General features: G+C 38.1%; 2 protein-coding genes across 4 annotated transcripts in view; both read left to right on the top strand.

Annotated features, from left to right (window-relative positions):
- Positions 1–4573: 4573 nt before the first annotated feature.
- Positions 4574–7187, top strand: LOC308702875 (U8 snoRNA-decapping enzyme). 2 transcript variants are annotated; one of them, XM_081386017.1, is made up of 5 exons: positions 4574–4625; positions 4781–4884; positions 5044–5084; positions 5199–5430; positions 5513–6433. In XM_081386017.1, the coding sequence occupies exons 2-5, from the start codon at positions 4822–4824 to the stop codon at positions 5717–5719; spliced, it is 543 nt and encodes a 180-aa protein (XP_081242143.1). In that variant the 5' UTR covers positions 4574–4625; positions 4781–4821; the 3' UTR covers positions 5720–6433. The 2 variants fall into 2 exon arrangements, with proteins under 2 accessions (XP_081242143.1, XP_081242142.1); XM_081386016.1 differs by lacking the exon at positions 4574–4625 and having other exon boundaries at positions 4641–4884; positions 5513–7187.
- A 2535-nt stretch (positions 7188–9722) lies between these two features.
- arhgap4b (Rho GTPase activating protein 4b) overlaps positions 9723–14887 on the top strand; it is a 28620-nt gene continuing 23455 nt past the window's right edge. Inside the window, exon 1 of one of the 2 annotated variants that reach the window (XM_081386055.1) lies at positions 9723–9974. The gene's annotated coding sequence lies outside the window, so the exon portion shown is untranslated. The remainder of the gene's footprint in view (positions 9975–14887) is intronic. The other variant, XM_081386056.1, reaches the window with a different exon arrangement.

The raw sequence follows: 14887 nt of genomic DNA, 5'->3' as shown, positions 1-14887 counted from the left end.
ACGACCTCTCTCTATTTCTTTAAAGTCTTCAATTATGTTATGGCCAAAAAATGATATCAGTAAGAAAAAAAGAAAAAACTACGGCCTTGGAGGGTTTTGACCCTTATTGAGGCCTGAACCCCTATATGGAAGTTAAAACAAAAGATTGGGGAGGGGAAAATGATATTTTTTTGTATAAATATACGGAATTTTCTAACAATGTTTCTGTAAACAAACAAGTTAGATTATAAGTTAAATTGACGCTTGAGAACAGTTTACCTGTGGTAACTATAGCAACAGTAGGTGCTCGAGACTTCCGTCATTGTATCGAATTGTATCGGACGATTTTTTTTTTTTATCACATTAGTAAAAAGAAAAATAATTTTATATGTAGGCTATAAAGAAGGGGTTTTGCACGACAGGCAACCCTTAGCCTACTCATAAAATTACATTTCTATTTTCTATTGCCTTTATGAAATTAGTTTATTAGAATATAACATAAATGTAATTTTATATGTAGGCTAGGTGAGTTTTAGTTTATTTATATTTGTATTACTTAATGCATATTTATAATATGATTACTTACACATTAACAGCATACCAGATTGAATACAACATGGGCCAGTTCAGAGAACTATCAGGGGATTTTTAATAGGCTTAAACTGTGTTATGACAGGATGAAATATGGTAGGAATGGGATCAGTCTGTGCTTATAACTTAACTAACTTCTGAGACGAGGATTTTTAAAAATTGTGTCACAACTTGGTGCAGTCCATTTCTGTGAGTGTAAGGGTATCTATCTTTGCCTCATTTGACAGACTAGTTGAAAGACATAATGGTGTGTTCAATATAACACACAAGATCTGCATAACGTTCATACTGATACAATCAGATCCTCCTTAGCAAACAGGCGCCTCAGAAGCTGTCGACCTTGAGGGGTAAAGCTGAGATAAGTGTCCTCTAGCAGAATCCAGAGCCCACTATGTAGTCCGAAAATAGAAGAGAATACAACTCCTGTTCCCAATAGCCGGCATTCCGTGCAGAGATAGCCATGCTGTCTGGCATGGGTTTGTGGTTAAAGAGGCGGTGCTCTGCTTTGTTTCCCTTAGAAATTACTGAGAGTGATCAGCCAGTGATTAAACACTGAAAGAGCGTCCACACTATCTTCTCAACCCTATAAATACTGAAAGAGGTGCAAATGTCACCATTTATGTTTGATTGTTGAAAGTGCTGTTAAACACAGTTCAAAAGTAAGCATATATTTTTTTCATTTACTTTTTAATTAGGCCTACATTTATTTTTTGTAGTGACATCAGAAATTATATCGCAATGAATTAGGCTACTTCATACAGCAATTTCCTTGTTGAGGAAACATAGCTAACTATACGGAAGTTGCTTAAGGGGGCAATATGTTTTTATAAATAAAAAAATATACATTTATTAAATGGTGTAATTTATCATTCTTATCAAAACAATGAGTTCTTTTAAATTAATGAAAAAATATGTGGCAGTAACTTAAACAGACAAATTTATACATAGTCTACTACAAAAACACCCTAACTTTAATTAGAAAATAGTACATATTGCAAAGACTTCTATTAATTGTTTTGCACTATTTACTATGAATTACACAATGGAAAGAGAGAATGAATTACGATGAACCAATTCAATAGAATGAATCTGACTTTCCAACGTTAAAATAGAACAGCAACCGTTTAATTTATAATAATGAATCAGACTTTACAATGCTAGGACAGAGAGAACCATTTAAGATGAACTGATTCACTAGAATGAATCAGACTTTCCTCAACACACTTTGTGGTGTTTGTTTTTAGCTCAGTAATTAAATACAGCGATGCAGTGTTTGGTCTCGCTACTCATGGTAAAAAAAATATCTTGTTACTGGAAAAGGTAAGTTACATTGAAAAGAATCTACTATCACTACTAAAAATGTAGTTTTAGTAAATAGTTTTATTTGCTACTTTTACATTTATTAATTTAGCAGACAATTAATGAAGCATTGTCTAAAAGTATCTTTTATCCAACATTGTACAATTCATTACAATGTCACTTGCCATAAAAGAGCAACCGAAATGGCACACCTGAACAAAGCTTCCAGGAACCAGGTTTTGAAGTTCTACACATGGTGAGCAGTTGTTACAGATTATCAGCTCTCATACAGTGGCACAAGCCTCTACCACAGAGGCCAAAAAGGTCAGAGGTCACATTCTGTACACCCACACTCAAGAGAGGCAAGGAAAATACACAAACTGAATGTTTGCCTCTTGCCAATAAAAAAAAAAAATACAGTATCTCCTGGTCTTTTAAATCCTATGTGTGATCTATCCACCAGGCGCAGACATGTGAACCATATCCCAGCTGAGCAGCGTTCGACAGTGGCGTAAGACTCTAGCACACAGCAACCCCCCCTGCACCTGTGTGTGTGATTGAGAACGAAGAGAAGGAGAGTTTGGGAAACCCTAGATGCCCTAATCTCAGGATTACCAGCCGGCCCATCCCCACAAATCGGCAGTAATATAAGCTAATCAGTCTTTTAGCAAGTGACTCAGTGGATGGAGACAACCAGTGCCGTTCTCCCCCATCCGTCTGCATTGTGTTAGGTCTCCACTGCACCGCCATCCTTCTCACACACACTCAAACGCATAGCCTAGATATGAGCACCCACAGCTGTCTGTCTATTTTAGTCTGGATTTTGACAGCAGTATATCTACCCTCCCCTGTAACAATCCCTGACGCCTTCACCAGAACAATAGGCAGCAGCTCACATAAACCTTTTAAACTTAGAAAGCGCTCAGGCTCAAGAATAGCCCAGCCATTCTGGCGCAATCTCCTGCCACACGGTAAGCCCAGAGAGGACGGACAGAGTTAACAAGGCCTTGAGTCAACACTGACTTAAACAATCCATGCCTGATTCAAGTCTATGTGCGCAGATGCTCAAAGTTACATTTTATAAAATAGATTTGACTCTAAATTCTGATAGGATGAACTGCATTTAAAGCCATTGTAAAATATGCATTTGTATCTACACACACACACACACACACCTTAATGCACCAGGTTGCTCTGATAATATTAGGCTTACTATATTACTTGCTGGAACAATTCTTTCTTTCTTCTCATTATCATTAATATACTAATGATGAGAAGAATGTATTTTTAATGTAATTTAATTTAAGTATTAAATATTGGTCAAAAAACAATCAGAGTGAAGTCACGGTAATGCTCAGCCTCTCTGGCTTATCACTTTAGAATGTTTAACTGCTATAAATTTACAGTGATTGAAGTGATAAAATGAGTGTGTGTGTGGTGTGATGAATGACCATGTGCAAACTGTCATAACCTCACTTTATCTCTCCATCTGTCTCATTGTCTCTTAACATTCTCAGCATAAGCTTCCGCTATCATATTTAGTATTTAAATAGTACATATAACCGGCAATTAAAATTCCCAGCCCCACTTAAATACACCTGCACATCTCTACATTCATTTACCGTCATCTACCATGGGATAATAGAAACCTTGACAGATTGGAATGGGAAGTGGATATGGGTTAATTCAGTCAGTCTCCCATACAGTATATTGCTATGTAAAATCCACATGGTTGACTTATCCAACACGAAAACAACTGCTGGAGAACGTACACACAGGAATATATACACACAATTCCCTTATAGTGAGTGAATCTGTTACCGGTGTTTACTGTAGTAGCCTAAATGTTGATTTTTTGTAGGTGTTACATGGAAATGTTATGTGAGGGCCACAGCAATTCACTGGTTCTTTTCAAACTAATCGAGCAATATGAGACAAAGTCAGTGCATGCGTGAGGAATTAACAGTTATGGCAGCTTTGCTTTTGAAGCCACACTAGTTTTAGATATAAGAAGTTATTTCTATAGTGCTATGCACAGGTGGCATAGATTAAGAGTGACACAAGAGAGAAGGGGAACCAACCACTGTCTGTATTCACTTTATCTTTCTCCCCTGGCTTCTTTCTTTCTTTCTTTCTTTCTTTCTTTCTTTCTTTCTTTCTTTCTTTCTTTCTTTCTTTCTTTCTTTCTTTCTTTCTTTCTTTCTTTCTTTCTTTCTTTCTTTCTTTCTTTCTTCAGGAGCACTATTTAGTTGCTACTGCCATCTATAGGACAACAGATGTAGGCTACGTCTAATAAGTTACTTAAAAGCTAAGCAATGAATTCTTAATGTCCATAACTATTACATATTATGCAATACTGTAATAAACTATCTAGGCTACGTATTGATATATTCTAAAAAATATATATATTATAAATTAATTATTTAGGCTAATAAAAAATAAATTATTGTGTCCAAGTCCAACCTTACAAACAATGCATGGTAACAACAGTTTTGGAGGCGAAATTGTTTAATGCAATTATTATTGCATCTTTAGAATAATTGTGAAATAATTTGGGATCTCTTTCGACATTTTAAGAAGGTTTCAAACTTTTTATTTATTTATTGTTATTTTTGACAGATGTGGTAAATACAAAAATGTGCACAGTTTTATTATGTTAACTTGTGTTTTATATGGTTTATTGTCCTGCACTAGCTGCGTTCTCGAGATAGATTGGAGAACTCAGTGGACTAGTATTTTGAAATGGTCATCATCAGGTGATTATAGTGGCACGTTGTTGCTCGCAGTAGTAACAAACACGCACATATTGTTATTACTTATCAATCAATACGCGTCATTAAACCGACAGTTAACGGATTTATTTGTTTGTTTATCACTCGTCCCGTGATGGCGGAACGGATCACGAGAGAAGATGCGTTGACACGGGAAGGCTTCAAGCATGCGTGTCACATTATGCTTTACGGAGACTCTAATGCCAAACTCTTCGGGAAAATCCCAATCAAACATATTGTTCTGGTAAGGAAGAGTACGCTTACTGTGACCCGTACATATTTCTACCTTTATGTGTAGAGTGCGACTTCGAGAGGTGCACTACCAAAGCAGGAAGTTTAAAAAATAATGTGTAAATGAACCCCGTTGAAGTTATGAACCTGAATTCAGATTACTGTTATTCAGATGCAGATGCGCTTTGATGGCTTGCTGGGTTTCCCTGGGGGGTGAGTTCATCTTGCCACACGAAGAAAAAAAAAAAACTAATTAAAACTTTAAATGATTTGTCTTAAGTTGTTTATAAATGCATTGGAATTATTCATGTGTTTTGTAATCTATAGATTGGTGAACCCGTCTAAGGAGACGCTGGAGGCGGGGCTTATCAGAGAGCTTCACGAGGAGGTGGGCGTGGCTGTGTCGGTGGGCGTGGCTGATCACATATCCTCCTGCCTTTCTCAATCTCCATCCTCCCCTCGGCTCATCACACACTTCTACATCAAGAAGATGACAGAGCCAGCGCTGAAAGAGATTGAGAGAGCAGCTGTAACTACAGCCACAGACCACGGTTTAGAGGTAAAAGCTCTGTCTATTCTTTTCATGTGTGTGTAAATGTACTCATAAACTCTTATTATGCAACTTTCTTGTCTGTCCCCAGGTAATGGGTATGGTCCGAGTCCCACTCTACTTCCTTAAGAATGGGGGTGGTCTCCCCTATTTCCTGTCCCACTCGTTCATCTGTAACTCTCGGGCCCAGCTGCTCTCCGCCCTGCACCACTGTAGGCTGCTGTCCCAGGGGGAGCTGGAGAAGGCTGTGAGACAGGCTGAGCAGATGAGACACACACACAGCGATGATCCGCACTGACATTAGTTTACACAGCAGTGCCTTTTCACCCCTGGGCCATTACAGCTACATCACAGTAGCCCAACCCCCCAAGTGCCGGTAGATACACCCTCATGTCCTCACCCTACCTTTAGTTCCTGATTCAGCCTTGTACAGCATGTACTCACTCCGTAGATATCCTGTGTCTCAAAGATGCAGACCTGTTTAATAGAACCCTAACCGTTTATCATAATTTCACTAACAATTCATGACCCCAGGTTCACTTGTTTGATAATAATCTTTTTGCATACATCAATAGTCCCTGTTCTACAATATTAGAGCATTAATTAAGCAAATGAATGACTCTGAGATGTTGCAATAATTATACCTCAAAAAATGTCATTTGTTTTTGATAATTTACATATGTAAATGTATTTATTATTTATGCATAGTTGCTTAAGAGAGATGGATGCTACACTTATGGCAATGAAGCCATACTGTTTGATGAATTCCTATCAGATATTTATATATTTGCAGAGAAATGGTGCATGCTAGTTAGACTAATAAACAGCAGATGACATGTAAGGCTTGTGTCTTTTCCAAGTTTGTATCAAAGCTGAGGTTTTAATCACATCAGACTTGCAGTACTTAGAATGGCCACAGAATTGTGCTAGCAGGCTGCCTTATTTGACAGGCACGTTTTCGAGCAAGTCTTTTTCTCTGGTTTTAGGATAAAGCTGCAGTGTGTAATTGTACAAATAAAAAAAAAAATGTAACACTCTCTTATCTGCCATTGGTTAGCAAACAGACAGTCCTGCTCCAAAACTCGTACCATTGTTTGCACAATGCTGCAGACTCAAACAAACAGCAATGTTTTAATAGAGGTACAGTGTTTACTATTGGCTTACTTATTGTTTTACATAACCTTTAAATTAGTGTTTACCCAAAAAACTTTGCCCATCAATAATTAAATGAGAGTGCAGTAACTTTCATTTTAGCTTCCCCTTTTTAAGTAGGAAACTGTTTTGCTGAATTCATGACTTTCAGATAATCTTTTAGTCAGAAACTCCATTATTCAGAGTTCTTTGTTAACTGACTCATGTGATGGATGCATTTTCAGCAATTCACTGTTCTATTAAATTACGTTAAGATGTGGCAATTTCTTGTAGCATGACACTACAAATTTGATTCTAAACTTATACCTTGCTATATATTCTGGAAAAATACATCTAACTTCAAGAGAGTCTTCATATATAAGTAAGTAGTGTAAAAGTGTTTCTATTTCCCATTTCATTTTATTTTCCCATTTCAATTTTTATTGCAAATTATATTATCAGCATCAGAATTGGAGTGAAAGTTGAAATGAAAAATGTCCTAGTGTCCACAAGTTTGTGTGAAACCTGATGTTCATGTTCTCCAGTAGGGACGTTATTTGAGATGATTCAAAGATTGTCTTGAGATTCAATGGCAGCAAGAACACCTGACCCATCTGAATAAAGTCACATGCTGCAAATTTGCTTACATTTTAATTTAAATATTTCCTATTCATTGAGATTTTTTTTGTTTACATTTTTTCAAGTCAACCTTTTTATCTCCAAGTTAAAAAATGATTTGGAATCTCAGATTTTCAGTGTGATCAAAGACTTTTGAACCCCACGATCAATGAACACGGCTGTTTGTGTCATCGCCACGTTCTGCAGTCCATCAGCATCTCTGAACCGGAGCTTTGTTGATGTGTTCATCAGACCACAGCAGGTGAAATCATCTTTGTTATCACCACTCGGCGTTCATTTGCATCGCTGCATGTGCAGTTTTGAGCATGCGAGGCCAGAGACGTGAAGTAGGTCAAAGCTGTGAGGACTGACTGACCAAGTGGAAACTGAACTGTCCCTAGGGAGGACGGGCCGGGGTAGAACGGGTTGATGCGGGAAGAGGGGAAATTGAAGAAACAATTGTATCAGAGGCAGCGCCGACCTGTTATAATGTTCACGTCACATCATGGCTTCCCCCCAGCCACCCTCACAGTGGAGTCGCCTTTCCAAGCACTCATGGGTGGGGTGATGGTTCCCGTAGACCATTCGTTTGCCACAAGAGAGCTGGAGCATGTGCAACAATCCTTGTATTACATCCATGAGTTTACAAGTCCCTCTTGACCAACTGCACACAGCATCACACATTCATATTGTTTATTATGCTCACTGTATAGTTGTGTTGTGAGTGCGCGCTGTTTAATATTGGTGCTGCTGCACTGAATTTCTCTTTAGGGATCAATAATCATCAATCTTTTTATATCTAGTGAGATTGGGCCGCACTGCAGCTGCAGATGTTTCTCTCAGCTGTGTGTGTTTCTGTCTGGTTGTATGTGTAATATTGTCTATGTGTATGTTTGTGTGTGTGTTTCACATTATAGGATTTAGGGGGCTTTATTTCCCTTTATTTGTCACATCCTGAGGATTTTATAGTGAGTGAAAGAGAGCGAACACAGACTTAACCCCAGAGAGGAAGGAAACAAGCACAGGAAAGATGGGGGAGGTGAAGGGGTTGAACTTCTCTTTGCGCACTCTTTGAAAAAAAAAAAAAAAAAAAAGGTTCAATCTGTTTCTATACCGATAGGGTTCTTGACTCAATATTAAAGAACTGTTTTTGCGAAAAGGTATTTCAGTGTTTTTTTGTTTTTTTTTTCTCGGTGATAACATATGTTTACAAGCTGTTCATGAAATGTCTTAAAAATAAGTTAAAACAAAATTAATTCGTTAAAACTAAACCCATAAAATGATTTTATGATGGGAACCCCTAAAATAATCCATATGATGCACCTGACAGAACCCTTTGACCGAGTGCCTAACTCAGAACAGGAATATTCAATTTTTTATTAAATTAAATATTTATTAAATGTTAAAACACAAAATTTAAATGATTACATTTACATTGGTTTCTCATTTGAGACGTTAAATGGAAATGCGGTCAATTTTTTCACACTCTGGTCATTCTGTCATTCATGACTTTTTCTTTCTTTCTTTCTTCCTTTTTCTGTCTGTAGATCCCTTTAAGGTCTTCTTATTTGCATAATTAAAATTGTTCTCATGCATATGCAAATAAAGTAGGTATTTTTACAGAAAAAAAAAATCAACAACAAACTGAATGATTGTGGCACATTTACAAGTCAAGACGGACGACCCACACCCAACACTTCTCAGTCTCCTTTAGTGGTTGCTGTGATGAGTAAATTGGCGGTTATGTGGGCACCATTTCCTGTTTGGTGCAAACTCATCTTAAAAAATCGTTATTCACTGCTCTTATTGTATGCATGACAATAATGGAGCTAATGAGCTACATAAATATGTGCACATCCAGACCAGTGCATACTAGATTGGACAGATAAGCCATTAGCACACGGCAGCGCGCGCGTGGTGTCAGCAGCAACAGTGCGTTTACACTGAACGTGTTGCGTTTAAAAACGAGACGCAGCGCAGTTGAATGGAAAACAATGACGTTTTAAAAAGTTTAACTTCGACGCGGCATAACGGTCAACGGCCCTGCTATGTAAACGGTGCATGTTTACAAAATAAAACAGCGCAGTCGAGCGGAAAAAAACGCGTTCTGTGTAAACCGGCCATACAGTGCCAGCAGCAGGTGTATTATGTAGCCTATGTGTGTGTGCTCTGCACGCGTCGGCCATTGTTTGTTTATCACCCAGCTATTGCTCTTACCCATTCAATCCCTTTTGGATTGGCATTAGCATCAGTTTTATAGCTCATCTGCAAGATCATTAAATAGATTCATGACTGTACATTAATCCTGAACGTGTGTGTGTGCAGAGAAAGGGGGGGAGGTAGTCCTCGAGCACAATGCAAGGTCATAAGAGAAGCATTTCATGGCCACAGAGAGGGGGAATATTAGGAATGAGAGATGGAACAAAACGGGAGGGGGGAAGTCTAAGAGAACAAGACAGCATATTCATATCCATCCCTGTATTTATAGTAAGCCTGCGGGGAGGGGGCCGAAGAGGGCGTGGCTTCGGTTATGACATTCTCTCTGATTGCCTGAGAGCGGAGGAGACAGAGAGAGAGGCTGTGTTTCAGCACGCATGCATGTGTGTGAACCAAAGAAGGGAGCTGTTTTCTAGCATGCGTGCTCGTGTGTGTGTGCGCGCATCCACCTTATTTTGAACGCACTCCTGAGAGAGAGAGGGTCATGTGTGTAGAATGTGTCAGAGGGGGTGAAATCAAGCTGGCTGCATGAAATCTGTGTGACTCAAACACACTGTTCAGCGAGAGACAGACCCTTGGAGAATGAGGTAAGACTGGGCTTTCTTTATTATTTATGACTGTAAATTCACTGTGTATTCCTCTCAGCATGACCGGTTGTATGTTTATGTGTTCGCCCTCCATCTCCTCACACACACAGTGGAGGCTCACTGACATGTTTGTGTGTGTATGACAGCGAGCATTTCTTAGTTGCATGCATTGTCCCCTATATAGGATGAGAGTGTGTGCGTGTTTTTGGCAGATCCGTCTAACGCGTCCACACATAGGCTATTCGTGCTTTTGCATACATGTCTGACTGTGCGCATGAATGCCACACATCGAGAGAAAGACACTAAGTGACACTTCCTCTTTCAGGTTGTCTCGGTAGCGTTGATTGTTATCAAGCAGTCCGTCTCACCTCTTCCACCTCACCACCTCCCCTCTCACCTACTCTACCTCTGTGGTGTTGTTATTTCATAGGGTTTCCCTGTGTCTCTCTTTCTCTTCCTCTTCCCCTTTGCACAATCTTCTGCCTTTCATTTTCACACTTCAAATCACTCTTAAAGAGACAGTACACCTTGAAATGAAAATTCTGTCATTGTTTAGTCACCCTCATGTTGTTCCAAACCTGTATAGCGTGTCTTTCTTTTGTCAAACATGCAAAGAGATGTTTTGCAGAGGGTTCATGCTGCCCTTTTCCATACAATGAAATTAAATAATGACCAGGGGTTTTAAGGCATCAAGCACTATAAAAGTATCATAAAAGTAGGCTAGTCCATATGACTTGTGCACTATACAGTAGCTTTGTGAGGAATAAACCTACATTTATTGTGCTCTTTGAAAAAATATTCTCCACCCTCACTCTCAAATCTCAGTTATGGGATTTAAATATTCCAATATTAAATGCGTAAAAATATTCAAATCATATAGTCATATTCAAATTTGGCATGTCACGACTGGTTACAAGACGCACAAGATCCAGTTACGTTTTGGCATCACTGGTGTCAAACCTACAGGAATGAAATTTAAATGGATAATTCACCCCAAAATGAAACTTCTGTTACCATCTGTTCACCCTCATGTCATTCCAAATCTGAATGGCTTACTTTCTTCTGCAGGACACAAAAGAAGATATTTTGAATGTCTTGTCCATGCCATCAAAATGAATGGGGACGAAAACAACTGGATTGTATGGCCGTAAAAAAGCACTGAGAGATTTTTCAAATTATCTTCTTTTGTGTTCCATGGAAGAAAGTCAAGCAGGTTTGAAAGACATGTGGGTTTTGTGAGAGCTAAATAATGACTTAAATTTCTGTCTGTTTCTCACAGTACAGCATTGCTTCTAAGACTTGAAAGACACATGAGTCATGCACTCTAAAAAATGATGGGTTGTTTTAACCCAAATTTGGGTCAAATATGGACAAACCCAGCCCTTTGGGTTACTTTTTTATTACATTTTTAACCCAATGTTCGAGTTTGTCCATATTCGACCCAAAATTGGGTTAAAACAATCTAGCATTTTTAAGAGTGTATGGACCATGTTTATAGTGCTTTTTGCCATTTTTTTTTTTTTAGCTTGACAGACTGGTTATCATTTACTTTCTTTTCATAAAAAGAGAAGTATCATCATTCTGATAAACTTCTCCTTTTGTGTATCATGTATAAAAGAAAATCATACAGATTCAGAACAATGAGAGGATGAGTTCATTTTGGGGTGAATTAACCCTTTAAATGCAGATATGTTGCAGTTGGGATAGATGCTCCCTAGAAAGGTGGATTGAAAGATAGATGTATGAGTCTTCAGAGGCAAAACTCGGCAGATAAGCAGGGATGAAACGCAGGGAGATGAGTTCCTTGCATGTCACGATATCAGACTTCAGGGGAAGTGCTGGAAAGAATACAGTGACTCAAGCTTCTTAATATGGGATTAGAGTGTGTGTGTGAGAGAGCGTTTCCGTGTGTGTTTTCATGTACACATGCTGAAAAGGAGCGACAGTGCAGAAAGGGAGTCGTGATTGTCAGATAAGCAGTCTCATATCATCATGACCTCTCAGCTCCTATACATTTACTGCTCTGAGCTGTCCCTCAAAGCTCTGCTATCTATCCATCCTGTCCAGAAGAAAAGTGTATTTCTCAGAATTTGCTCTTTCATAGCTCAAGTGAGTTATGGGAAACGAGACCATATGACAGTATTGCTACTGTATGTTTCCACCCAAAGTGTGATAACTTATGTGCAAAATTGGAATATTGCATAAAACATTTGCGAATAAAGCAGCGTTTCCTTCCCACGTGTTCAAGAGAACAAAATCGTCACTTCCTGGGACATCGGTGCAAAACATCTGTATTAAAAATGGAAGTTTGAGATGCTCTGCGATGCGATTTGTCCTGTTATCCAATCACATCCATTGTTGAGTAAAGTGTTTCCATCATCGTTTATGTGCATGTCTTCTTATTATATAAAAAATATATGCGCCTTATTTGAACACATACGTTTTTAATGCGCGTTTTTGCGTTTCCATCCAGGTTTTTTTATGTGATATCCCAAAATGTGCATAAAAATAGGTGGATAGAAACATAGCTATTGTTGAGATCTCTTCTGAGTGAGATTACTGGACATTTTCCTCAGGAGAAAAATGGGAGACTTAATCGCATTGCTGACTAGGAGAAACCAGTGAGATTATACAAAGATCTCATTTGTGATATTTTATTCCTATGGGCAGCAATCAGAGAGCAAGGCATATCTTAATCAACTTAGTCTCAGGCCATATTTGCTAATTGCCTTTGCAGAAATGCACTTTATCAAAGTCAGTCCACAACATGTAGGCTATGTTCAGAATAATGCTTACTTTATTGGTGCTTGGTGCATTTGTGATGTCATGTACTTGTAGATAATGAATAAGGTCTGTGGACAGACACACATTTGTAGCTTCAAGAGATCACGAGTGTCAGGACTAACTGTGTCACGGATGTGGTTTGCATTATCACTGGTCACATCACATGAGTTTCTGTGCTGTTATGTAGGTATGATGTTGTGGGTTGTGTAATTAGACAAGTTGGTTTGTTTCCATTTTGAGTGGTGTTTAATGTTATGGGTATGTTGCACTTCATAGTGTGACGAGTGTTGTGTTGGCATATTGTCAGGAAAGAGTTTGTGGGAGCTGCTGGGAAATATCCATTGTGTGTTTTAGCTGTTTGTTTTGTATGTCCACTACCTTTCGAGCATGGATGCATTAAATTGATAAAAAGTGATAAAGAGTTTTACGTCGGAACTAATGATTTCTATTTCAAATAAATGGTGCTTTCTATTCATCAAAAGATCCTGAAAATAGTATCACGATTTTAAATTGAATAACATTTTTACCGTATTTTTTGATTAAATAAATGCAGCCTTGCTGAGCATGAGAGATTTCTTTCAAAAACATAAACGAATCTTTCCGACCCCAAACTTTTGAAAGATATGTGCTCTTCCACAGCTAGTGAGCTTAATGTTATTTAAAGGGATAGTTCACCCAAAAACATTTAGTTCTCTCTCAACAACATGTTTTTTTTTCCCCTGGGAAGACAAATTGAGATGCAGAATGTAGAAGCCGCCATTTTCCATGTAGTCAAAGTTGAAGTCCTCAGGCTCCAAAAAAAGACAAACAAGGACCATAAAACTAGTCCATGCAACTCAAATTCTATTAGCAAAGTCTTTTGAAGCCATACTAAAGCTTTGTGTGAGCTTTCTATCTGTCAAGGCAAAAATGTTGACTTGAAAATCATATTTTACAGCCATGGTTACCTTTTACAAAAAAGCGCAGCTTAGACATTCAGCTAATTATCTTCTTTTGTGTTCGACTGAAGAAAGAAGGGTTTAGAATGAGTGGAAGTAAATGTACCTGCTCTTTCATATTTGGGTGAGCTTTCCCTTTAAATACATTTTTCGTGATGCATTACATTCAGCCTTTAATATTTGTGCCTTTGTCCGTGTGGAAGGAGCATCACTACATGGCAATGAGAGAACACAGCGGTGTGTGTGTGTGTGTGCGGGGTCCCTGTGGTGCTCTGCTCTGAGAGATAAGACCAGAGCTCAGCTTCTTCCCAGCCTCCACTGGGAGCGTAAAACAGGATTGATCCCATGGATCTCCAATTCCCCTCAGTTTCTTTAACTCAAGTCAATACAGTAGACAGATCAAGTTTAAACGGGCACATTCACTCAGTCAGGACACCGGAGTGGTTTCACACAGGCATTCCACTGCTGGATCAATATATATGCTTGCTTATGTGTAGCTGACAGATTTCAAGCGGGCCCACAGCAACAACCTGAACCAGGGCCCTGGATACCCCAACTACTGCCCTGCATATAGGCCTATATATGTGATAGATTTGCTTATTTGTAAATTGCTAAATGCGTTATGCAATCCGAGGACTGAACACCATGGTTTATATATATATATATATATATATATATATATATATATATATATATATATATATATATATATATATATATATATATATATATATATATACACACACACATACACACACACATACACACACACACACACACACACACACACATATATATATATATATGTATAAATACAATACCATTTAATGATATTTTCATTAAAATGCACGCACATCTCCCGTAGATCTTAAACAGCCTAATATCATACGTTTTGATCAGCATTGACAAGCAAAAAACCAATAAGATCTAAACAGCTCATGTTCGGTTGCGTCACCGCATTGACATCCAATATCTCTTACAGTTTTAGAGGTTTGTATTACAGATGTTGATTTACCTCAAAGTTTGCCTTGATTGTTCTACGTTTACACTTTTACATTGCACACATTTTGTAACATTTTATTTAAGTTCAAGAGTTTCTTTAACACTTACTTTTTTATCTTAATATAATACATAAAGAAGATATTTTTACATAAAGAAGATATTTTAAGAAGATATGATTGCCAAAACTAA

Source organism: Scardinius erythrophthalmus (genome assembly GCF_964197995.2).
Source record: "Scardinius erythrophthalmus genome assembly, chromosome: 15".
Taxonomy (NCBI): domain Eukaryota; kingdom Metazoa; phylum Chordata; class Actinopteri; order Cypriniformes; family Leuciscidae; genus Scardinius; species Scardinius erythrophthalmus.
The sequence above is the reverse complement of the archived record's forward strand: the minus strand, read 5'-3'. Positions and strand labels throughout refer to the sequence as shown.

Bases quoted from the DNA above. Each gene is read 5' to 3' on its own strand.
- LOC308702875 (XM_081386016.1), top strand. From the start codon at position 4,756: ATGGCGGAACGGATCACGAGAGAAGATGCGTTGACACGGGAAGGCTTC. The intron at 5,085-5,198 runs GTGAGTTCATCT...TGTAATCTATAG, and splicing joins TTGCTGGGTTTCCCTGGGGG to ATTGGTGAACCCGTCTAAGG. The intron at 5,431-5,512 runs GTAAAAGCTCTG...GTCTGTCCCCAG, and splicing joins CCACAGACCACGGTTTAGAG to GTAATGGGTATGGTCCGAGT.